Genomic DNA, 25,603 nt, shown 5'->3' on the forward strand with positions numbered 1-25,603 from the left:
ATTTTCTCCAACAGAGCCTCACCCACAGATTTTTCTTCCATTGCCTATCTGTGACAAGCTCTTACCTCATTTACATCAACTCCTCCATTATAGGCTACATGTGCTCTAGGGGATATAATGAGTTGTCTTCACAGTTCAGCACATGGTATTCATAGCTCGGCCATTTTCTTGTGACAGATGAAATAGAAAGAGATTCAAAGCTACAGTTCAACTTTTAATGAATTCTAGGGTATGAATTTAAATATGCTTTCTGTAGCTGATTAGAGGCAAACCGTCGCAGTCACGTTTTAGTGCTGGTAGTCTCTATTTCTAGCTTAGGTGGGTCACACCTCAGGAAGAAGATTAATATTCATACCACAGCTTCACCTCTGCTTCTAAAAGGGAGTGCAGAGTGCAAAATGGCAATATTTTCCGCTAAAGGTTGATGTCACTTGGTCAGCAGAGGCCACCTATGGAATTTTTGCTCAGAGGAAGAGCGAAATCACTTTACCCCAATAGTGAGCCAGAGAGGCTCCCATTAACTTTGCGGCACAAATCATGTGCTTTGTCTAGCACACGCTTCATTCTGGATGAATGTGCTGCATTTGTCACGTATGCCACTGTTCTTAAGGTTTCACTTTCAGGTGGAATTCCACTTTAGAACAGAACACATCTTCCCAATTATCAGAACAAATCACTTTCAACCGTGGCTGGCAGTTAGAAGAGCTGGAGTCCATTTAACTAGTAATGTGCCTGCATAATTATGTAAAATGCAATGAATGTTGTGAAATGCTGATTTCAGTTTTATATATTGTTCATATCCATGAATTACTTTTCATTCCATTTTTTGTTGATATTCATTTGGTAAATATGACTTAATTCTAATCACAGAAATACCACTCCACCCCCCCTCAATATAATTAATTTAAATATGCTATTATAGGTATAGATTCCAACAGGTCCAAAATGCATCTTTTATATTTTAGGTTTTCATTGCAGTATATAGAATAGAGGAATAGAATAAAAGTATTACCACATCATACAGCTGCATACTGCAATATTCTATAATGGCTCAAAATAGCCTGTAAGGCATTGCAGTTTCAACTCAATTATTTTTTTATATAAGTAAGGATATTGTGTCTTTTGAATAAATTAAAGTTTAATTTTGATTGGAAACAGACCCAAATTTGGCATTGTATAATATAAAATACGAAAAAATTATTCACTTCATTTTGCTTAACCAAGATATTTAGTAGTATTTAGTGTTATATATTCACAGATTTGGATACCATACACCAAAAGACACTGATGTAGGAAGCGAACAAATTCCAGTGGGCTCCAGAATTATTATTTATTAATCAAATTTTTTAAATGAAAATCACAAGGTTAATGCTGTTGCCCTTATTTTTGGTGGATGAAAGTGTTGCTTCGAGTCTAGACTCCAGCAGTAGCTGGGCTTTTGAGCTGCCGCTAATAGTGAAGTGATTGCTGGGTGGTATTTTCAGCAGTGCATAATTGTGGATAGTGCAGTCTTATTTACGGCCCATCCATCAATGTCGCAGTTTCCCACTTACCAAAGGTTGTTTCGAAACCGTAAAAACCTCCCAGCTCACCAACCCAGTGTCCCCAGACTGGCCAGGGCTGGGGATTTTTGGGAAGTGTGTAGTTGCTAGGACACAGTGCTGATGGCATTTTTCAGAATCTGCTTTGAGTGTGTGTGGGGAGAGCAAAATAGACACTGCAGTGAAGCAGCTAATGTTCAATGTGTCTCTTGCTTTCAGCTCTCTTCTTTTGTTTTTTTTAGTGAATATTTATTCTGCTCATTTTGAGTAGTTTTCTGTATTTATGTAAATAAGATACAACATAAATCATGCAAATTCTTATCTAGACTGTAATAGAATAAGATATACTTTATTGAACCTTTTGGGGCATTTTACCCATCCTAGTTACTTAGGAGCAGTGGGCTTCCATCGTGCAGTGCCCCGGGAGCAATGGGGGTTAATGGCATTGCTCAAGGGCACAACAGCTGTGCAGATCTTATCGTGGCTACACCGAACCACCAGCCTTCCGGGTCCCAGTCATGTTCCTAACCACTATGCTATAGGCTGCCCAAATAATCAACAATAATGAATCATTTGTGTTTTAGGTAATCACTGTATTACAACCGTTGTTACTTGCCGGGTTGACTGATGAGCTTTGGTGACCTCCGCAGGGACAGGCACATTGATGGAAGCCCTGGTAGCCAACGGGACCGCTAGCCTGCAGAGTGCAGTGGGCAGTGTCTCTGGGGTGCCCGGGAAGCGGCGCTTCGAGGAGCGCTCGACCTTCGACAAGCGGCTGCGCTTCAGCGTACGGCAGACGGAGAGCGCGTACCGCTACCGGGACATCGTGGTGAAGAAGCAGGACGGCTTCACGCACATCCTGCTCTCTACCAAGACCTCTGAGAACAACTCCCTCAACCCTGATGTGAGTCCTCCTTTCACCTCTTCTGCTTTAGCTTCTCTGTTATGTGCTTTTGCAAGGATGCTATTGTGCTTGATGGATCAGCTTCACCAACCTAGAAAACCTTGGTTTTACCTTATATCCCAAGTCCTATTTGAAATGTATGAGTCTATACATAGTTTAATAATACATTATTTAGTTATATATCGTATTTGTATGCCATCTAATTAAATACAGTATTATGCATTAACTATTTAGTTATATATTGTAACTATATTACTTATGGCAATTTGCACATATGTAGAGTAACATTTTGAGTGCTTAACTTTTCTATTGACACCTCAAGAGCAGTTAGCACATTACAATAGGTGGTTATTAGTAATGCAACTAGCCTGGACATTGTAATAAGAGTATTTAGAATAAGAAATACTGTCCTCTCTTGGAACAGCAAGGTCAATTCCTTTGTTTTTGCTCTACACTGAAGATGATTGAGTTTGAGGTCAAAAGATGTACATGGGATGACAGATCATAAGGCCACCCAATGTTTTTGTGATGTCCTGTTAGATTGACTGGTTAAATAGTTCTGAATGTCTACTTAGCCTTGGGTTTTGCATGTGAAGACTGCATTTGTGTTAGAAAAGATAAACCAACACAAAGACCAGACAGCTGTCTTTGGGAGAAAAGCAAGCCATTTTGAAGCTTAGAAAAGAGGGAAAAATCAATCAGAGCCATTGCCCAAACATTGGGGATAGCTTGTACAACAACTTGGAATGTCCTGAAAAATAAAGAAACCGCTGCCGTACTGAGCAACAGACATTGAATAGGCCGACGAAGGAAAGCAAACAGTAGTTGATGACAGAAACATTGTGGGAGCTGTGATGGAAAACCCAAAATCATCAGTCAGTGACATTACAAACAATATCTACAGGGCAGGGGTGAAAGTATCTCAATCAACTGTTCAAAGGAGACTTAGAGAGCAGCAATATAGAGGCTATACCACAAGTTGCAAACCACTCATCAGTAGTAAGAATCGGAAGATGAGATTACAATTTTCTAAGAAAAACAGAGATGAGCCACAAAAGTTCTGGAACAAAGTTTTAAGGACTGATGAGACCAAGATGATGGAAAGGCCAAAGTGTGAAGAAAGAAGGGATCTGCTCATGATCCAAAACATACAAGCTCATCTGTGAATCACGGTGGAGGAAGTGTCATGGCTTGGGCTTGCATGGTTGCTTCTGGAGGGAGCTCACTAATCTTTATTGATGATGTAACTCATGATTGTAGCAGCAGGGTGAATTCAGAAGTCTACTAAAGCATTCTTATGTAGAAATGCAACTCATTGGGATGAACTTCATCATGCAGCAAGACAATGACCCAAAAAACGCTGCCGACACAACAGATAACTTCATTAGGGAGAAATAGTGGAAGGTTTTAGACTGGCCAAGTCAGCATGCATTTCATCTTTTGAAAAAGGCTGCACTAATAGCTTGGAAAAGCATCACAAATGAAGAAAGCAACAGTTTGGTGATGTCAATGGGTCGCATGCTTGATGCAGTAATTGCAAGCAAGGGATATGCTACCAATTATTAATTTTATTTTGCTTTCATTTACTTATACTCTCTGTTCCAATACTTTTGCTCACCTAAAAAGTGGGTGGTCTGGTACCAAAGGTGCTATGTTCTAAGTAGTTTAACACATCTAGGTATAAATACCAGGAAACTAAAGCTAAAATTCTGAACTATTGTTCCTCTTTTTATCTCAACCCCAAATGTATTCAGTGCATTGCAAAAACAAAGGAATTGGCCTTGCTGTTCCAATACCTTTGGAGGGGACTATATATGTACCAATATACCGTTGAAATGTATTTGAGTGTTGAAATTTATTTGAGATAATATTGGGCTGATGATGCTCTTAAAGAGGCATCGATTGCACAGCGATGATAACGAGTGACGTGATTCAGGTGATGAAGGAGGTGCAAAGTGCACTGGCCACGGCGGCGTCGGATGACAGTAAACTGGTTTTGCTGAGCGCGGTGGGCAGCGTCTTCTGCTTCGGCCTGGACTTCATCTACTTCATCCGCCGGCTCACCGACGACAGGAAGAAAGAAAGCGTCAAGATGGCGGACTCCATTAGGTAAATGGGGTTGACAGAGGCATCCAGACCCTTGTGCCTGAAGCCAACTGGTTGGTCCCTTAGGAAACTAACAAGTGCCAGGAAGGAGGAGAGCCAAGATGGTCGACTTCATCTGTCACAGCATCAGGGGCTTTAAACACTGTTCATAAAGTAAAGACTCAAAAGACAGGGAATGACACGGTGCCTCATAACATATTGAAGTAAGGAAAATGGAGCCGGTATAAAGACTTCATGAAATGAACTCAAATGGTTCATCTTTGTTTAATTCCTACTTTTAAGCAGTTTCTCAGGGCGGAACTTGAAAATGAAATGAGTAGCGAAGAATTGCATGCATGCACACGTACGCCCACACACACACACACACACACACGCACACACTCATGCACACACACACATGCGCACACACACACCCTCTACATGACTATAGTTAGCTGGGAAAGCTCTTGCCTCCTGAATGTGGATAGTCAGAAATAAAGAAACAAAGGGAAGTTCCAGTGGCTGTGTATGTGATGCATTGAAAGGACACTGTTTGATCAGGCTGCAGAGGCTCCGGCTTGTGAAGAAGAGGGAGACAATTGGAGGGGAGGAAGCAGGGCTGAGTCTCTGTCAGTGTGTGGGTGGTGGGAGTGTGCTACATTACACTACATTTACTCCTGGAGCTAGATAAACACCAGTGTGATGTCAGTGCTCTGAGTTTCTGCTTCGCCTTTCATGAATAGATGCTGTGTGCTTGCACATGAGTACTAATGTGCAGGGCAGTTTTACCTTCAACCATTAAACTGTCATATCAGTTATGGAATTGGTCATTGGGACTGACGGTTTCCTTTTGAAAACATATAATTAAATAATGAAGCATATACTTTTTATTTAAGCTTTAAAATGATGTATTTTCCAAATCAGTATGCAACTCTGCAACATTCAGCCAACTGCTTACCACTGAATGAGAGAATTGAAGGCTGTTGTTTTGTGATGATTTGTGGTGGAAAAAAAACACGTTGTAGTGTGAAGAGAATTTTTTTTTATCGTGAGAGCTGATTCATATTTCAGTGTAGACTACTGATCTCCCACTAGCTCACCACAACTAGCTTTTAACTTCATTCTTTGAAGTCCCACACAGTATATATTTTTTATGCGAGAGCTAATTTATTACCATTTAATTCTAGAAAGGGTTACACAATTTGCACATTTTAAACCTTTGATGTATGTAATGTGATTGAAAAGATGAGAGAAACCAGATCAGTTTTGCCCCTGAAATATAGTCATATTCATTTGCACAATTGGCGGCCATGTTATGACGATTAAAATACACAGATGCGCTGCAGAGATCTGGGCTCTGTAGATAATGTTATTGCCTCAGGTTCTTTGTTCTCTTTTAGTTCTCAAGAATGACTTTGTACTTGAGCGCTAAATGCTGCTGTAATGTTCTTTCCGACTCATGTCTGTGAAAATATTTATTCCCCCTTGTGTGCTCTTGTGGGTTTTGTGTACTGAAGCCGGGAAGAAAAAAAGAATAAACACTCTTCCTAAAAGGGAGCGATGAAAGGATTTGATAGACAGAGAGAACTTTGCAAGGAAGAAGTAATATTTTAAGTATAAAGTAGTATTTAATGTAATGATAGCCTGTAGCAATTATCCTTATTTAAAAACTGAATAAAAAAAAAAAGAATCAACAATCAAACTTTATTTGTAAAGCACATTTCCTTCAGTGGGTGCAACTCGGTGAACTTAGCATAAAAGACTAAACAAACAGGGTGATTGAAAAATACAAAAAACATTTAAGACCAAAGGACAGAAATAAGATCAGATAAAACATTATAAAAATTAGACAACAGACAAACAGACAAAAAAGCTGGATAAATAGTTTAAAATAAAATAAATGTCTAAAAGCAGAAATAGTACAAATAAATAAAATAAAAGGTAAATCGTATATAAAATATGTATATATGTATGTATATATCAATATCAAATAAAACATATGTAAAAAATATAAAATATGTAGGCTATATTAAATATGTATAAAAGGTAAATCAGGGAGGGTAAGAGCAAGGCTAAAACTAGGTGAAAGCCATACAAAAGAAATAAAATAATAACAACATGAAATAATAATTAATAAATTAATACAAAAAATTAAACCAATTAAAGGATCTTAGAATTGATTCTAAAACTGACCGGTAACCAGTTCAGCAACTTTAAAATGGTGGTGATGTGTGTTATCCATCTGATCTTTGTCAGTACACATGCTGCTGCATTCTGTACATGCTGTAACTGACTAAAAGAATGCTCTCATTCTTTATTGTGATGGCTCTTGAGATCCTTCTGACTGTTTTCAACACTTGGAAAGTGGTGGTGGTGGTGGAGGCGGTGGTCATGATGATATTTGTAGTTATGCGAGGCCCTTCTGTCGCCCACAGGACGTTTGTGAACACCTTCATCCAGTTCAAGAAGCCCATCATCGTGGCTGTGAACGGCCCGGCGGTGGGCCTGGGGGCCTCCATCCTGCCGCTGTGTGACGTGGTCTGGGCCAACGAGAAGGCCTGGTTCCAGACACCCTACACCACCTTCGGACAGACGCCCGACGCCTGCTCCTCGCTCACCTTTCAGCGCGTCATGGGCGTGGTCTCCGTGAGTCCCGACGGCCGCCTCTCCCCGCCATGTCATTTCTGACCCTTTTTTCCGACATATTGTGTCTGTCATATGCCACTCCTTTGTATTCTCACACACAGTCCTGTCCAGTGTTGTTCTCTGTTTCCCTGCCTCTCTCCTCATGCTTTTCTGTGTCCTTCACTATCTCCCCTCACCACTCTAACTAGCTGCCCTTGAATCTGCCCCTGAATCTACACTTCAGCTGACTGACTCACACTGATTTTTTTTTCCAATTAATTTGATCCAATTTCTCTGAATACATACTGAATTATAGATTGCCGATGTGCAGAGTAAACGTTGCTTCCTCACTATAATGGCAGTATGAGGTACGCATTAGCTGCTCTTTAGTTTGTACATTCAGTTTGTACATTTACATTAACTATGAGTTACCTCCCGCAGTTTCAACGGCTCCTGTTAGGCTGATATCAAAGAAGCAGGACCATTTTTCTACATGTTATATTTTAGTGAAACAAGTCTTTTTCATATTTGACATTCATATGACCATTTTATTTAAATTATTCTAGTTCAATTGTTCCAACGGTTACTCCAGTTTACATAAAATAATTTAAAGAATGCCACTGTTTAGCTTCATACTAGGAGGAAATGAGGAATTTTTTTTAAGGGGTAGTGAATGTTAACAAACTAAAACACAAAAATGTGTGGGCATTCCGTTAGTGGAGGGACAGGAACTGTGAAGATTTTGACATTAAAAACAAAAGAGGGAACAGATTATGTGGGCAAAATGATGATCTCAGTGTATGAGAGGGAGTATAAAAGGATGAATGAAGACAAAGACAAATCAAGTAGCTGATGCAACAAGTAAATGAGAACAAGAGACTAAAGCAAGAGACGAAAGCAAGCTGGTGCAGCAACAGAGAGTCAATGAAGGAGGCAAATAGCAGTGGTATTACACAATGCCAACCAGAGAATCTTCACAAATTAACACCATTAGGACAGGAAGCAAGGAATGAGCCAATGTATGGAAATCCCTAACATCTTCAGAAGAAGCTAGTACCTTCTTACAAAGTAAATTGATAATAATAATAATTTCTTATTTAGCTGACATTTTAATCTAAAGGGATTTACAGTTGATTAGACTAAGCAGGGGACAATCACTCCTGGAGCAATGTGGGGTTAAGGACCTTTCTCAAGGGCCAACATCTGTGCAGATCTTATCATGGCTACACTGGGGGTTCCGGGTTTCAGTTAGCCACTGGGCTACAGACTGCCCCTGTAGTGATGAGAAAAGCTGTCGCACCTTCACTGTGCCAGGCCACCCCACTATCCCATGAACCTCAAAGCACTGGCCTAAATCTGTAATAGCAGATTAAAGTAATGAGCAGACCTATGTTGCCATTAAGTGCAGAGAGTATGTAACATAAACAGCACAACTGTCTTTGGACAATTATAACTGCTTTTAAAAGGAAACAAACACACAATCCGGTACATGTTTACTTCATCTCAACTGCTATTGTTGTTACGTTAATACTAAATGATTGTCTATTGATAATGTCCTTGGTAATGGACATTAATTTATCATGGGCGCTTCTGCACCTCATACTAATGTACTTTAGTAAGGTTCATCTGGTTCATGCGCGCATTCATGTGCACACACACACACACACACACACACACACACACACACACATACACACAGTATTTTTTTGTGTCATTATAGGAAACAGGAAGTGAGAGGAAGTAAAATATGTGACCACTGTGGTTAAAGGTGGGTTGGGCTTATCCAAAATGGAGCTTTGCTGTGTTAAAAAAAATGGGACTCAGCTGAGCAATTAAAATACATTGAAACATGCTGACGTACATTTGTGGCAAACCATTTGCTTTATTTACTAAGATTTACATTTTTTTATTTACATTTCCCCATGATGGCTTCCTTTACATCACAGAAAAAGTAATACGGAATAACACTTTTAGGTATGACTATTAGACAAGTTGATCAAAAGAATTGAAGAATAGGTTAGGAATATCAATGTTGTTTTCGAAGAACTTAAAAATGTATATGTTTATATGTTTTAAATGTCTTGGGTAATACATATTTTACAGTGCCTGTTCTACATATTGCGAAGACGATTCTGGTAAAGTTACACTGTCTTTATGTAGCTATGGTTTACAAGGAATATGCGATGACATGTTGTAACAGACTGTAAACCCAATACAATGTGTCCCAGTTAGACCTTGGTTGAATTAGTATTTGTTTTGGATTCTAATACTTTTCTGTGCTCTATTGATCTTGCCTGCATTTGAGCCTGGGATCATTTATTGACTTATTTGGATCGCTTCACTTGTTCCAATACACCAAGCAAGTTTATTCAAATGGAGAAAAGTATTTGAAACAAAATAAATACTATTTCAACCCAGATCTGTTCCCAATACATCCAGCGCCTAAGATTAAGGTTACAGACAAAAGTTGTTGTCGTCTTAAATACCTAGAAATAAATTCTGTACTTGCCTTCCATATTTTTTTGAAGTCAAAACTGCTTGAGTTTAGGGCTAAAAAAATAAAAGTGTTAGCGTATAGTTATGAAAGTCACTGTTCAATCTACTTATCTATTTGTATATAAATATGTAATTATCAGGTAGTTAAGTACATCAGATGCCTTGTCAGGTCTTCACTATTACGCATCTCAACAGTTAATTTGAAAAATACTTGTTAATTGTTTTTTTCTCTCTTTTGAGTGGCAGTAACTGGATATTACTTGGGCTGACCGTGTCAGGATGTGAACGGTTTTGTGGAGATGCAATATCATGGGTCAGAGTGGTTCTGTCAGCTCTAGGTGGCAGTAGCACACTAACGGTCATAATCATTGCTTACTGCTTCAGCCCTTGGTACACGTAGGCCCCATTACCTTCCCTTAAGTTTCAAACGGTTTTAAAACGAGACACCAGGGTCCTAGGAATCGGTCTTACGCCTCTGTGTTTACAGTCTTCACCCTGCTCACATGGGCTTTCCCATCCAAAGTCACGCCAATTAGGTGCATTACCCTTCACTGCCAGTTAACTTCAGACATGTATCTTCTTTTTTTTTTTCAATTGGAGCAGAGTGCATAGGACCAGCAGGACTGGGTAATTAATGGCAGGTAATGTGTGAGTGCGCTCCAGACTGACCTCATGCTGACAGCCATCCCCCCTGTTCCCCCCTTGTCCCCCTCCTGTCCCCCTCCTGTCCCCCCTGCCCCCCCCCTGCCCCCCCCCTGTCTCCTCCTGTCTCCTCCTGTCTCCTCCTGTCTCCTCCTGTCTCCTCCTGTCTCCTCCTGTCCCCCACCCTTCCAGGCCAACGAGATGCTGCTGAGCGGGCGCAAGCTGACGGCCCAGGAGGCCTGCGCCAAGGGCCTGGTGTCCCAGGTGTTCTGGCCGGGGACGTTCACTCAGGAGGTGATGGTGCGCATTAGGGAGCTTGTCTCTTGTAATTCAGTTGTAAGTCCATCCTTTAATTTCTTTTGATTTTCTTTTGCAACATTCTCACACAAAAAAAAGACAAAAACGCAGCCGTCACCTCCCTCCCCTCTCCATCCTCGTTGATATTTCTTTCTCTCACTTTTCTCACGCCTCATGCACCGATCATGGACGCCCCTACAGTACACCACTGCATACCCTCCTCCCTGTAAACGGTTCTGGTCACACTGATGTGTTTTAGCTCCTTTGCGGCAGAGTACTTCGATGAGTGATGATGAGAAGAACTGTGGGCTTTAGAGAAAAGTATTTGTAATGCTAGCCTACCCGTCCCTTGTCAGTGAGATGATTGTATAGTAATGGGCGTTTGTAGTGTAGGTAATTGAGTGGTTTGTGGCTGCTATAATAGATGGAGGGCACTTCAACCAAAGCATGATTCATCAGAGCAATTTGGTGACTGCATGTTACTCCGCATTTGGCAGTAAGCAGACTATTTTTATTTTTTTACTGACATTCAGGGGGGATGTAAGGAGAAACTAAATTAATTACTTGAAAATGTGAAGTTTTTGGAAAAGAGCAGAAGGTTACTATTTTATTTTTAATGTGTATTTTTATCAGGCTGTTTTGGACTAGAGTGGCCAGATTTAAATGCAGAGTTGGGGTCCCAAGTACTATTTTATTTGCTTGAGATATTTAAGATCTTGCACACATCTGTATCTCCTTTGCTATAAAAAAAGATTGCACTGCCATTTGATAACTGCAGTAATGGCACCAGGGGAAACTGCAATTTTCCCTTTTTACAGGACATGCATTATGTAGCAATGGTTAATTTTGTGTCACCTGGGATGATTTATACCCATATACTTGATTATAAATGATAATGTAAAGATCTTACCCACAGTGAAACATTAATGAAGATTTTCAAACCAGGTGGTGTCAGACTCATCGTATGGTAGCTGTTTTTCCCCTGACATTTTCATTCTCATAAACCGATTTCTACCCCCCTCTTCTTCTCCCCCCCCCGTGTGTTAATGTGGGACCGCGGCTGTGTTCAGGTTCTGCGGGAGTCCAAAGCCTTGGTGTGCAGCACCGGCAGGGCTGCCCTAGAGCAGGCCAACGAGCGGGAGTGCGAGGTCCTGAAGAGGGTTTGGGGATCGCCGCAAGGCATGGACTCCATCTTGAAGTACCTACAGAAGAAGATCGACGAGTTCTAGGCACTCGTCGTTGTTCCTTGGCGAACGAGCACGGCAACACCTACGCACTCACGCAAGCCTGGAGGAAGCCCGGCTTCCCTGGAAGATTGGACCCTGTGCGAAACTGTATGAATATACGTCTCTGCGTGTTGCATGTAGATCCTTTCCCGGGTCTACTGGACAACTTGTGTTGAAACGGATGTATGAAGTCGGGAGGTATGGCAACGGGGGGTGTACTTTGGAACGCGTTTGACTGCTCAGAACTGATCGGCGTCCCTGTTTCTGTTCCACAGCTCCACCTCTGTGTCTCATGAGCTTTACTTAAACACGATGACCTGCTGTGGTGGCCCCGCCCAGCAAAATTGAAGTGTGCCACTATTTGGAGGGGACAGGCTAAAAGTGTCTTGGCCAAATAAGGTTCTGTGTATATATACAGTATATTCAATTAAGATAAACAAGCCTTATTGATAATGTTCATATTGTACAAACCTGTAGACAAGTAATATGTAAAATTTGTTGGTAACAATGACTGGCCGCGGAGGCCGTGAAGGAAGCCGAGCTGCCAGACTGTCGCTATGGCAGCAGAAGGCTTTGAAGAAGAAATTGAGCTCAATATCTACACTGGCACATCCATTGGAGTTGACTTGGTGAACTTTTCCAGACAAGCATTTTTCTTTCTTCCACGCATGAAGATGCTCGTAGCAGAACTCCACACATCACCTATGGCAGTATTAGAGCTAATCAAGACAAATACATCTGGTTTGCTAAACCTGGGAACATTTTTTTCAAGTTCAATAATTTGTGGTCAAATTTTTTTTTTTTTCTCGTGGGTTACAACATGCTCATTTACAAGAATGAAAACTGCAGAGGTGTGTGTTGAGTGAGTGAGTGCGCACAATTTATCTATTATTTTTAGACTGACTAGCTTATGCCAAATATTTAGTATTGTTAAGCGAAATGTGGTTTTGGTTCACTGTATTCTAAATATTCTAATTTAATAAGTTAAAAGCCTAAAAAAGCCTTCAAAGAAAAGTGAGCCAAAGGAGAATATTCCTTTGCTTTTTGATATAAAGAATTTTTTGTTTGTACTGTCTTAGCGAGGGTTGCAAATGATTGAGCAAGGTTCAAAGTGAGGCAGTCTGCCAGGGTATCCCAGTGTGCAATGTGCATATTGGTTTTTGTTTAATCCTGGCTCCTGTCATGTTTGATCAAATCTTCAGCATTTTTCCAAACATTTATGGAGTCCCTCACGAAAAGTGCACCTTGCTCACACTTGTGTTTTAGAGACCTGTGTCTAAGCAACTGTAACCAACACCTCAAAACCAGCTGACATGATGGGCCTTGCCAAGGAGTAGAACACACTGCCCCACTACACTAAGGTCAAATTGAACATTTTATTTGTTTTTCTGTTAATGACAACACTACATTGTCTAATATATTGTGTAACAGAGTAGTAAGCAAAGAAAGCCTGATGTGACCCATTTCATGTTATTTACAAATGTTTGCTCTCTAAATAGGTACTTTTTATATTGAAATTTGCCCGAACATAATAAATGGACAGTGACACATTTTTGTTATTTTGGTTCAGTATTATAGCACTTTGAGTTTGAAAGGATACAATGACATAATTTGTGGATAACTTCATCCATATCAGATGAAACTTTTAGAAATTATGGAACCTTTTGCACTTTGTCTTTTTGCATGATGAAGTGCCATCCAATAAGTTTTATCTGCTGATAAAATATTTCTGTAGACTCCAGAATTCAATGTTCTACTTCTGTCTGCAGTCACATCATCGATGAAGACAAGTGAGCTCGTTCCAGTGGCAGCCATACAGGCCCAAGCCATAACACGAATGATGTGGTTTGCGTTGGATTATGGGCATTTCCTTTTTTTCATCCACATGTTCCTCTTTCAATCACTCTGGTACATGTTAATCTTCCTTGTCTCATTTGTCCACAAGACTTTGTTCCAGAACTCTTGGGGATCTTTTAGGTGCTTTTTAGCAAACCGTAATCTCGCCTTTCTGTTCTTCAGGCTTATTAGTGCTTTGCATCTTGTAGTGTACTCTCTATAGTCCTGCTGGTGTAGTCTTCTACATATGATCGACTTTGACACATCTACACCTGCGTCCAGCCATTATCAGGGGTTTTCCTCACCATAGTGTTCTTCGGTCATCCACTACGGTGTTCTTCCTTTGTCTACCAGGTCTTTTGCCAGAATTGAGTTCACTAGTTTTTTTTTGTTAATAATGAACCAAACTGTTAACTTGGGCATGCCCAGGGTTTTTGCAATGTTCCTGATGGATTGTTCTTCATTTCTGAACCTTATGATGGCCAGCTTAATTTGCATTGAAAGATGTCTTCCTCATGTTGTCACACACCGACAACAATCTCCAAAGGCAATTGCAAAGTCTAGAATCAAGACTAGATATTACCAGGTCTCTTCTGCATTCACTAACAACACAAATGAAACATATCTGTAAAGCCAATTCAACAAATACTTGTAGTCCTATAAAATGGGGGGACCATGTACAAAAGGTGCTGTCATTTCTCAACCCAAAGCTGAGTCTGTATTTGAATCTCATTGTCATCATATCCTTTCAAACTCATAAAATGCTAGAGTATGGAACCAAAATAACCAAAAAATGTGTCACTGTTCAATGAATTATGGTTCCCGCTGTAAAAGTGATTTGCTGGAAATTTTGTCAAGGGGACTGGCCTGAAACCTGAGGTGGCTGCTAACTGAAGTGAAAAATGGGACCGTTGGACTGTTGGAGTTAATACTGTGGTCTTCCTCATAGGGTGAATTGCAATATGAGATGTGGGACTAAACTGTCCATTAAAAATTAACAACAGAAAAAGTTAATCTATTATCCCTTATGAAGTTTTTGCTCCAGGTCTAAGCATTGCGTTCCCTCTGTTACATGAATCACCACAAACAAAATTAACTCCTGATGAATTCTCAAAACAGGCACATCCCAACATTCTCTGTGGTCCTGCTCTCACAATTTGTGGTCAACTTAAATCTGATGTTGAGAAATGTGAATTCTGAAGGTGCGATCAGGATTCTGGGTCTAGCTGTGAAGATTCAGTCCATTCGAGCTTAAAATTCCCATTTCTTTCTGGGAGCCATTTTGTGTACTCTATACTGCTGCTCTTACGGCCGCAAATGTGCCATAATGAGACATGAAATACGTTAAATGTGATTGACCATGCTCCCTTCAGGTATCCTGGAGGATGCAGTGAAATGAGGTTTATAAAGAAATGAAATAGATACAGGCATTCCCTGTAGTGCAGTCGCACATACTAGTTAATGACCACAGCCTCAGGAGCAAGTCTACACATACAACTTAGTGAAAGCTCTCCTTAGACCAACTGTTGACTCACTAAAATGAACTGCAGGTGTAACCAATTTTGGTTACATGTCAAATGCCTCAGTTTGGCAAGTCATCTCACAATTAGTAGCACATGGTTGTCACCTTTTCTCTACTGTATTCAAACTGGAAAATTGTTCATGTAAAGATAACCACATTTGTAACAGACTTTGCAGAGGTGTATTTTTAATGTCCTTGAAAGAAGAAATGCCAAAATGTCATATTGAGCCGTTGTTGCTGATGGTATTCCAAGGGGTTTATGTTACATAAGCTTTTCTCTTGGAATTGCATCTTATTTTTGTACAGAAAAACTGGCTGACCCCCTCAGACAACTGCCAACAGCTGAATCACCCCCCTAAGAGAACTGAACTGTGTATATACCTGCTTTTAGTTTGAACTCTAGGTACAGTATTTTTACATCTGTGGGACCCATTTTATGTTGTAGTCTATGAACTATATATATTATAAAATCTGTAAAGTTTTTATAGATTGATAACATATATTCCGCTGTGAAAAATGGTAAATAAAATGGGTTTTGTACATCAGTATCAACCTCTGCGTAGTCAATATTTATGCTGTTTTTTATCTCGCACCAAAGGACAGCTCTCCAACTCGAAAGAGGCCAGAACCACACGTTCCACCCCCATGGCACAGTCATTTGATTCCGGACAGATTCAACCCGATTCAGACCCAACTTAAATTAAATAAAGCAAATGACTTGTGACCAGGCATGAAATAAAGTACCCTTCAGAACATGCTGCAAATTAATATAAGAAAAAGAAAAGGCCCAACTGCACACCTGTTTGAACAATTTCCAGGAGATGGCAAGCAATACTGAAGTCTGACTGGTGACATTCATGTTGTTTGGTGAAATAAAAAAAATACATTGATCTTCTTTGCAGCATTTACCCAGTGGTAAGGTGTGCATCAGTCATTACAGTGATAGTGAAATCAATACATGATTGATTTGGCAATGGAATCCAGGAGAAGGAGAAAAGTGCATCTGAAATAACTTATTACTAAAAATGAGTTTAGAGTTTAACTGTACCATAAGCATCTAAAAATGCATTTGAACAGGATCAATGTGAGAGGAGATATAAATGCAACAAAATAAAGTGAAGGGGAACGCCATCTTCAATCCAGAAACAATCCTGCAGTCCTGAATCAAATTGCATGTATCCAGAAAATAAGAATGAAAACAGCTGACCAATTAATTTATTAGGGGCGTAAAAAAAAGTACACTGATTCCACATCTGGGAAATGTCAAATGGTGTTCCAGCACAAGCCTGAAAGTCAAAACAGAAAGTTCAATGAAAAGTAAAAACTGAAAACTTCCAACTGAAATTGACCTGAAAAACTGACATAGTGTGGATGTGTCATGGCCATACGCAGACATAAATAATTAATTGTTAATTTTAGGGAGGGCAACCATCATTGGTCCCGGTGGCCATGTGCAGCCAGTAGTCTTGGTTCTTGAACAGTACGAAGGTGTAGAAGTTCTCCCCGCCCTTGTGGAAGCCATGCTCCGTGGCACCCCAAGAGACGGGGCTGTCTGCAAACCCGTGCACCGTCACGGACAGCCAGGACGTGAACCTGGGCTCATCGAAGTACCGCCTGCATGAAAAATAAATCGTTTAAAAAACGTTTCAGCTGGAGCCTGTCCACAGACACTTGTTTCACACAACAGCTTACTACTGTACCAGCAATATGCACCCATGCACAAGAAAAGAAATTGAGATTGCAGAAAATGAATACTACTGTGTATCTACAGTGCTGAATTTGCCCCCTTCCTGATTTCCACTATTATCGCATATTTGTCACACTAGATGGTTTCAGATCTTTAAACAAAGGGAATCTGAGTCAACACAAAACTTTTTTTACTTATTTTATTTATTAAATCAAAAAAGGTTAGCAAACGCCCATATCATCCATGTGTAAAAGGAATTTCCCCCTTAAACGTAATAATTGGTTGTACTACCTTTAACACCAATAACTACAAACAATTTCATATTAGGGATGGACATTTTTTATATTTTCATGTTTCTTTCAACTGACGACATTTAATCGATCAACCGATTAAAAATCAATTTTTAGAACCCCCATGCATGCTGCAATAAGCTGGACCACAGCCAAAATGATAAAAGTCAGTATAAGCACATTCATTAGATACTGCACAACAAGGGCATCATTTCAGGAAAAAATTACTTTAATTATGGTTGCACAAAAGACAGCATGTCTATAGCAGTGTATCACCGGTAATATTTCTAAAGCATGACACTGACAGGGAGTGAAAATGGACGAAAATGGCAACTCTAAACATCAATACCAAGCAATAGGCTACTTGCCGAACAACAGATATTGTAACTATAGGACTGGCACGGAACAACATAGGCTACCTGTAGACAGAGTTGCCCACTAATACACGACTTTGCATTTTTTCCCAAGTGGAAAAAAGGAAGTCAGTTTTTGGCCGGTTTTAAGAAAGATGGTTGCTTGTTTGCATGGAAATGTAACACGCAACCAGTTAACCGATTAGGACGTTGGCCATTTCAGTCAAGTGTCCATTTCGGTTAACCGGTTAATCGATTAACCATGCACATCCCTGTTTGATATCAGTCTTTCACACCGCTAAGGAGGAACTCTAGCCCACTCTTCTTTGCAGAACTGCTTTAGTTCAGACAAACTGCTCTTTTCAATTCCTGCCACTGCATCTCTATGGTTCAAGTCATGACTTAATCCCAAAATTTTGTCTAAAGGTCTGAAAGTGTCTAAAGATCTTAAAGTGAAACCATTAAGTGTGACAAATATGGAATAACAGAGGAGTGCATTTTTTTTCCCCACTAGCCGTGTGTACTCGAAGACCTCCAGGGAACTTAAGTTTTGTTTCTGTGTTTTTTGCGTGTGAGCAGTAGGTTATAAGGAAACCTTGTTAGTCCATCAGCAGTTGTAGATTTGTTGTCAAATTACTGCGTTACTTAGACCAGGTGTTCTGCATTTTCTGTCATTAGTTAGCAAATCTTGTGTGTTTTTTCACCAGCCGCCGGCAGTTTCGCTCGGTTCTGTTATTCTGATTAGGTGATCAGAATCAGTTGGATACTTTGGACGCTGCAATTGTTAGGATCATTTTTAGATCGCTAGTTTGCATTAGTAATTAGCAGTTTATATAGGCGTGCTCAGAGTGACGCTATATAACAGTGGAATTGTTTGCAATTCGGCAGAAAAGTCCTTTTTTTTTTTTTTACTAGCGGTGTGTACTCGAAGACCTCCAGGGAACTTAAGTATTGTTTCTGTGTTTTTTGCGTGTGAGGTTATGCCTCCCTCCTGTCCCTACAGTTCCTTGCCCTCACCGAGACCTGGATTACACCAGAGAACACTGCCACCCCCGCTGCCCTCTCATCCTCCTTCTCCTTCTCACACACCCCCCGGCCCTCTGGCCGTGGAGGTGGCACTGGCTTGCTGATCTCCCCTTTGTGGAAATTCTCTGCGTTTTACCTCACTGACCTATCCCTATCCACATTTGAATGCCACGCTGTCTCAATTACTCACCCTGTTAAACTTTATATTGTCGTTGTTTATCGTCCACCAGGTGCCCTGGGAAGTTTCCTTGATGAGCTTGACACTCTACTCAGCTCATTCCCTGAGGATGGCACCCCACTTATCCTCCTGGGAGATTTCAACATCCACCTGGAAGCCTCCCAGTCTGCTGCCTTCTTACCACTACTTCACTCCTTTGACCTCTCTCTGCAGCACTCTCCCCCAACTCACAAGGCTGGAAACCTTCTTGACCTGATCTTTCTGAGGAACTGCTCCTCTTCTAACCCCACTGTTACCCCTTTACACAAGTCCGATCACCACTTCATTTCCTTCTCCATCCCCCTAGCTGCTCTACCTCCCTCCCCTTCTCTCACCCACACTGTTTCTGTCCGATGTAACCTCCGCTCTCTATCGCCCTCCTCCCTTGCCCCCAGAGTCACCGCTTCCCTCCCTCCATCCTTCTCCAAACTACCCACTGATTCCGCATCTTCCGTGTTGCTTTCCTCTCTCTCCTCAGCCCTTGACTCTCTCTGTCCTCTTGTCTCCCGGCCTGCTCGATCCTCCCCTCCCAGCCCATGGGTTTCTGACCTTCTACGTTCCTCCAGGCCAAGCCTACGTGCAGCTGAGAGGAAGTGGAGGAAATCAAAAGACCCGTCGGACCTGTCTTCCTACCAGTCTCTCCTGGCGGAATTCTCCTCCGCTATCACCACTGCCAAAAGAAATTACTACCAAACAAAAATCCAGAACTCCACTTCTAACCCTCGTCAACTGTTCTTCATTTTCTCCTCTCTCCTCAGCACACCTCCCCCACCATCTCAGTCCTCGCTCACTGCTGATGACTTTGCGGTATTTTTTGACGAGAAGGTTGCAGATATCCGCAGCACCTTCGCGACCACCACCACTTCTATGCCTGCCTCCATTTCTGTGTCTGCCCCCTGTTTCTCCTCTTTCTGTCCCCTTACAGATGCTGATGTGTCTCACCTCCTGCTCTCCCACCACCCTACTACTTGTGCCCTGGACCCCATCCCCTCAAACCTCTTTCAGGCAATCACGCCTGACATCCTCCCGTTTGTCACCTCCCTTGTTAACTCCTCTCTGTCCTCTGGCTGCTTTCCCTCATCATTCAAGAGGGCCTACATCACCCCGCTCCTAAAGAAACCCACTCTTGACCCCTCCTGCATTCAAAACTACCGTCCGGTACCTCTCCTTCCTTTTCTATCCAAATCCATTGAACGAGCCGCCTCCAACCAACTCTCTTCCTTCCTCTCTCAGAATAACCTGCAGGACCCCCACCAGTCCGGCTTCAGACCTGGCCACTCGACGGAGACCGCACTCCTCTCTGTCAACGAGTCCCTTCAGGCTGCACGAGCAACCTCTCTCTCCTCTGTCCTGATCCTTCTTGACCTCTCTGCGGCGTTCGACATGGTCAACCACTCCATCCTCTTAGCCTCCCTGGCATCTACAGGGATCTGTGGCACAGTCTTAGAGTGGATCCAATCTTATCTCTCTGGCCGGTCCTCCCAGGTGTCCTGGGCTGGAGGAGTGTCAACCCCTCGCCCCCTTGTTACAGGAGTCCCCCAGGGCTCAGTCCTCGGACCCCTCCTCTTCTCCATCTCCACGAGATCCCTTGGCCCCGTTATCTCTGCTCATGGCATCTCCTATCATTGTTATGCCGATGACACCCAACTCTTTCTCTCCTTCCCCCCATCAGACACACAGGTCTCTACCCGTATCTCCGCCTGCCTGAGAGACATCCAGAGCTGGATGGGCAACCACCATCTAAAGCTCAACCCAGATAAGACGGAGGTGATCTTCAATCTCTCAGCAATCTCTGATTTCTCCATCTCACTAGGGGATACCACAGTGACCTCATCCCCTAGTGCAAGAAACCTTGGAGTGGTGATGGACAACAGGCTATCCTTCTCCAAGAACATCGCTACGGTGACCCGGGCGTGCAGGTTCTTCCTGTACAACATCCGGAGAATCCGACCCTTTCTCACCACCTACTCCACTCAGCTCCTTGTTCAAGCAATGGTCCTGTCCCGCCTGGACTATTGCAATTCTCTGCTGGCTGGCCTTCCAGCATCTGCCATCAGACCCCTACAACTCATCCAGAATGCTGCAGCCCGTCTGGTATTCAATGTTCCCAGACATTCACATGTCACCCCCCTGCTCAGCAACCTCCACTGGCTGCCTGTTATGGCTCGCATCAAATTTTAAACTTTGGTGCTCGCATACCAGGCAGTTAAAGGATCAGCCCCTGTGTATATTCAATCCCTTATCAAGACCTATACACCAACAAGACCCCTCCGTTCTGCCACTTCGTGCCGTCTGGGGCTTCCCCCTCGCCAGACCTGCACTCGCGACTGCTGTCTGTCCTGGTCCCACGGTGGTGGAATGACCTCCCGGTGAATGTCAGAACGGCAGAGTCTCTGACCTCCTTCAAGCGCAGACTGAAGACCCATCTCTTCAGGCTACACCTTTCCCTCCCCAACTCACAATCACTGTGATTAGCCTTAGACCGTAATGGCACTTATGTATAGATATCGTTACTTGTATAGGTATTGTTGTTTTTATTGGCTGTTGTTGTATTCTAGCTGCCAACAGTGGTATGCTAGTTTGAATGTTGATTGTACTCTTCAAGGGTTCTGAATTTCTGTATGTTTACACTAGGACTCTAGGAACTGTACTGTCCTCTCAGGTCTACTTTTGCACTTGTTCTTGTGATTGATTTGCACTTTGTTGTACGTCGCTCTGGATAAGAGCGTCTGCTAAATGCCACGTAATGTAATGTAATGTAATGTAATGGAATGGGGGCAAATACATTTTCATTGAACTTTATCTTACCGCAGCTCCTCCAGTAGGGAGTGGATGTCCTCTGGCAGAAGCAGGCCGACGGCGGTGCAGAGCAGGGCTTGACTGGCAGAACTCTGAGGCTCTGGGCAGCAATATGTAGATACAAAGCTGGATGCCTCATTGTTACTGTTAAAAACATAATATACATGTAACCTCAGGCAATGGACACAAGGCACATCCTGTTAAAGATCTGTTAAATCTATGAATATTTAGGGGAGCCGCGGTGGCGCAACAGGCTAAGACGCAGCAGACTTGCAGTTGCAGTTCGCTGCAGTTGCACACCGGATTCTCGGTCCTGCCAAAAAAGCCAAGTTTGGCTGGCTCACGTGGAGCAGCAATAATTGGCTCGCTGCTCCAGAGGGAGGGACTTGGCAGGGTTAGTAGATCGCCACCTCGGGCGCCTCGGAATCACGGTTACAGCTTGGGAGGCGAGACGGCTTGAAGAAGGCGTGTCGCTCTCCCGTTGGCCGCCGAGGGACGGGGTGTGGGCGGTGTATCTAATACTAGCTCTAATTGAATCAGACGGGGTCCAATTGGCTACGAAATTGGGAGAAAAAGGGAAAAAATCTGATAAAATTTATGATAAAAAAAAAAAAAATCTATGATTATTTAACTATTATTTAATCCGGTATCGGACAGGAAAGTGACCCCAAACCCAAAGACCAAGATTACAATACGTGGGTCAGTATTCTATACTAGAAAAATTACCCAGGAGTCAGTTTTCTATGGGGTCAGATTTCCAAATGACAGCACCGGTTCTGATGACACATAGGATCTCCTTTACTAGCTCTCTTACTAGTATTTTTTGAAGACACCTAAACTACAATAAAAAACAATATCTACACTTACGTTATTAGCTCCATAAACTTTGTTATGTGGCAGTTATTTTTTTGCATCGTACAACAGAGGAGTCATAAAAGACAAAAACACAGCTCATGCTCACCAACTCATATCCATGGTAACGGCTCCCAACCACTCCAGGAACTGCAGCGGGTCACATGATCGAGAGTCCCCGTGCAGGTCGGTGGGGTCCAGGGAGGGGCACAACAAGTCCCTAAGGCTCTGGGTACTCATGGACGGTCTGAGCTCCCTACAGCTGTACTGAGAGAAGATGGACTGAAGCAGGTCTTCACCATTGCCCCCTGAGGAGGACACAGGAGAGTCATTGGGAAGAGTGGTCCGATGGAGATGCTATCTCGTATGCTTCAGCACATTCAAAGACAAGGAACAGCCATTCCTTGTCAGCCATTAGAGTATTCATCCTCATTACATTGCCTCTAGTTTAATTTGCACACAAGGTGTCTCAGGGGATGAAACATTGAAAGGCTTATGGGCTTGTAATAGTGCTACTCACTGGGCTAATGAAAAGTGTAAATGCAAAATCAATTTGCCAACTTAATACCATCGCATTAACAAGACAGGACTGTCGATTAATTTGACCAACAAGGCCATCTGTCACTCTGTTATTAAGCTAAAATTATAATTGCTTTATATAATTTATCAGTTTCCAAACCACAAATACTTTCTATTGTATGTGCCAATGAGTCATTTTGTTTTATCATAATATGCAACTTTAAGGAATTATCACATCATAATGACAAACATATAACAGGTCTGCATCACTCCTTTGATGACTCATGAAAGAAGACATATAAAACTTCAATCTAATAACAGCTTACCAATGCTGTATCTGGCCATGAGGAAATCACTTGTTAACTGGACCTTCTCCTGCAAGGCCCACATCACCCGTTTGTACCGCTTCCCTCCAGGGGCCAGCGACTTATCCGTCATGTCAAGGGTCACCACTTGGAAATAAAACATACAAAGATCCATTGTACAGCTGCCCTTTCAATTACATATTACAGAGAACATTACCCCAAAAAAGACCAAAACTGATTAGTAGTAGTAAGAGGCTGTGAATGCTCACCATATCTCATTGGCTGTCTGTGGTTGTACTGTGAGGCCTTGCCTTCAAGACCCAGCTCTTCATATGTGTCCTTATCAACAGACAATATCACCTGACCTGAAGGAAAGAAAACATGAAAGAGCATGAACTGGAGACAATATAACAACTTGGAAAAAACATACTATTTGGGCAAAAAGGAGGACAAATGTATGGATGGACAAGAAGATGATAACCATCTTTATTCTTACCAGAGGGGAGAAGGGCAAAGGTGTTGTCTTGGTCGATTCTGGTCTTGTAAGATAGTGCATAAAGAGAGCCTGCAAATAAACAGAAAGATCACAACTTAATCACCACCACATTCCGGCACTCCAACACGTCAGAATAGTTTTACTGCTAACATACCAACTTTTTAGTAATTAGTCACAAAGGGTTTCTTTCTAGATTAAAAAGAATGACCTCTGTGGTAATTTTCTTAAAATACTATTTCTAGTATGTAGTCATATACAGGTTAAAAGAGTGAATGGAGTTAGAAGACCTAATGCACTCAGGTAGGTCATTCCAGAGCCTGAGCACTGCAGCACTAAAAGCACTGTCACCCATAGAGTATGGTAGAGGGTACAGCATGCTTGCTAGACCCAGAGGAACAAAGAGAGGGACCTGGATTGTAGGGATTCGAAACTCAGTAATATAATGAGATGCAATCAATTTAAATTCCTTAAATTCAAATATTTTTACCTTTCTTAACAACTTTCTCCAGAAACTCTTCCTCAAGAAGTTTATAAACAGGCAAATTCCTCAAAAGGTAATATTTTGAGAAACTGTTGAAAACACTTTTCAGTCCCGATGGAGTAATTCCGCATTCAGGTATTAAAACAGACACCTGTAGGCAAAGGTAATGTGAATAACATGAGACATTTCTATTCATTTTTATAGCTAGACAGAGGTTGGGCATCTCTGTTTATGCAATATAGCCTACCTGTATCTGATCTACCTACCTGTATCTGCACCCATTTGCCAACCTAAGCCCATCACATTTCACACCAATTTCCTTACGACAGTTTTGTAGTTATCTAGTAGCTTCTGACGAAGTCACAACAGTTACCTTTAAAAAGACTCGAGACAATACGACGGCTGGACAATTACCATATAGCTACACGAATACATTAGCGTTAATTAGGTTAAATGTCAGCTACTGTCACTGTAATTCATTTGACATTTAAACTCGCATCAAACTTTGGTAATGTTAAATGTAGAAGACAATTGTATTCCGCCAGTTTTAACAATCTGCCAAAAACATTACAGATCGGCAGCTGTATTACCGCTGGAATCTCCATGCCTGCATCTAGCTAATTACAGTGCAACACAGCAAAAACGTTACTAACCTTGTAGTTAAAAAAGTGCTTAGCCACGTGTGTGGCATGACGAGATTTGTCATTCAATAAACTAGATTTCTCGCAGACAAGTAAATTCCTTGGACATTTCTCCAAATTCGTGAACATCGTTGACAGTGAAAATATCTACTTCTAAACTGCGCATGGACTATACTTTCTTAGTTGGATAATAGTACGCGAACATCTTCACTATTTTTTTTCTATTCCTGTTTCGCTTCTATTCAGTGGCGTCACTTCCTGTCACATCCCCATGCACTTCCTTGAAAAGGAAAACAGGCGAAAAAAAACCTTGCAGAAGAAACAAAATTCCTCCTAGTTCACCTCCAGTCCACTTCAAGGAAGAAGAAAAAAATCTAATTTGTCTTCAATGCCCATATATACGGTCATATTTATCATTAAAACCGTTAAAATGTATTATTATTATTATTATTATTATTATTATTATTATTATTATTGTTATTATTATGCTGTTATTATTTAACAATATCTAAATAATAATAATAATAATAATAATAATAATAATAATAATAATCATCATCATCATCATCATCATCATAATCTTCATCATCATGTAGGCTAGCCTAATTACCGGACTACATTCCTGTTAAAGCTGACTTGAAAAAAAAAAAAAAAAAAAAAGTTGGCTAAATAGGCCGACGACCACACTGTTAATCATTAATTCAACTAAAACACATAGGCTAGGCTAGCAAAACTAAACAACTGAACGCCCGAGCCAAATGAA

The 25,603-nt window shown here is 41.6% G+C and overlaps 2 protein-coding genes across 3 annotated transcripts in view; one reads left to right on the forward strand and one right to left on the reverse strand.

Annotated features, from left to right (window-relative positions):
* The window catches only part of LOC133126544 (chromodomain Y-like protein), a 45,564-nt gene extending 29,845 nt beyond the window's left edge, over positions 1-15,719 (forward strand). The window contains exons 3-7 of one of the 2 annotated variants that reach the window (XM_061238871.1): positions 2,192-2,445; positions 4,382-4,554; positions 6,966-7,176; positions 10,486-10,629; positions 11,661-15,719. In XM_061238871.1, coding sequence (XP_061094855.1) covers positions 2,192-2,445; positions 4,382-4,554; positions 6,966-7,176; positions 10,486-10,629; positions 11,661-11,819 — 941 coding nt within the window. In that variant the 3' untranslated portion in view covers positions 11,820-15,719. The remainder of the gene's footprint in view (positions 1-2,191; positions 2,446-4,381; positions 4,555-6,965; positions 7,177-10,485; positions 10,630-11,660) is intronic. The other variant, XM_061238872.1, reaches the window with a different exon arrangement.
* Positions 15,720-16,371: 652 nt separating this feature from the next.
* On the reverse strand, positions 16,372-25,081 carry rpp40 (ribonuclease P/MRP 40 subunit). The gene is made up of 8 exons (XM_061238873.1): positions 24,853-25,081; positions 24,206-24,350; positions 23,719-23,787; positions 23,492-23,587; positions 23,244-23,369; positions 22,508-22,706; positions 21,556-21,690; positions 16,372-16,788 (listed from the first exon to the last, which is right to left on the reverse strand). The coding sequence occupies exons 1-8, from the start codon at positions 24,967-24,969 to the stop codon at positions 16,590-16,592; spliced, it is 1,086 nt and encodes a 361-aa protein (XP_061094857.1). The 5' UTR covers positions 24,970-25,081; the 3' UTR covers positions 16,372-16,589.
* Between the last annotated feature and the right edge of the window lie 522 nt (positions 25,082-25,603).

This window comes from Conger conger, chromosome 4, assembly GCF_963514075.1.
Source record: "Conger conger chromosome 4, fConCon1.1, whole genome shotgun sequence".
Lineage (NCBI taxonomy): Eukaryota > Metazoa > Chordata > Actinopteri > Anguilliformes > Congridae > Conger > Conger conger.

Bases quoted from the DNA above. Each gene is read 5' to 3' on its own strand.
- rpp40 (XM_061238873.1), bottom strand. From the start codon at position 24,969: ATGTTCACGAATTTGGAGAAATGTCCAAGGAATTTACTTGTCTGCGAG. The intron at 24,351-24,852 runs GTTAGTAACGTT...CTTTGCCTACAG, and splicing joins AGCACTTTTTTAACTACAAG to GTGTCTGTTTTAATACCTGA. The intron at 22,707-23,243 runs GTAAGCTGTTAT...TGTCCTCCTCAG, and splicing joins CATGGCCAGATACAGCATTG to GGGGCAATGGTGAAGACCTG.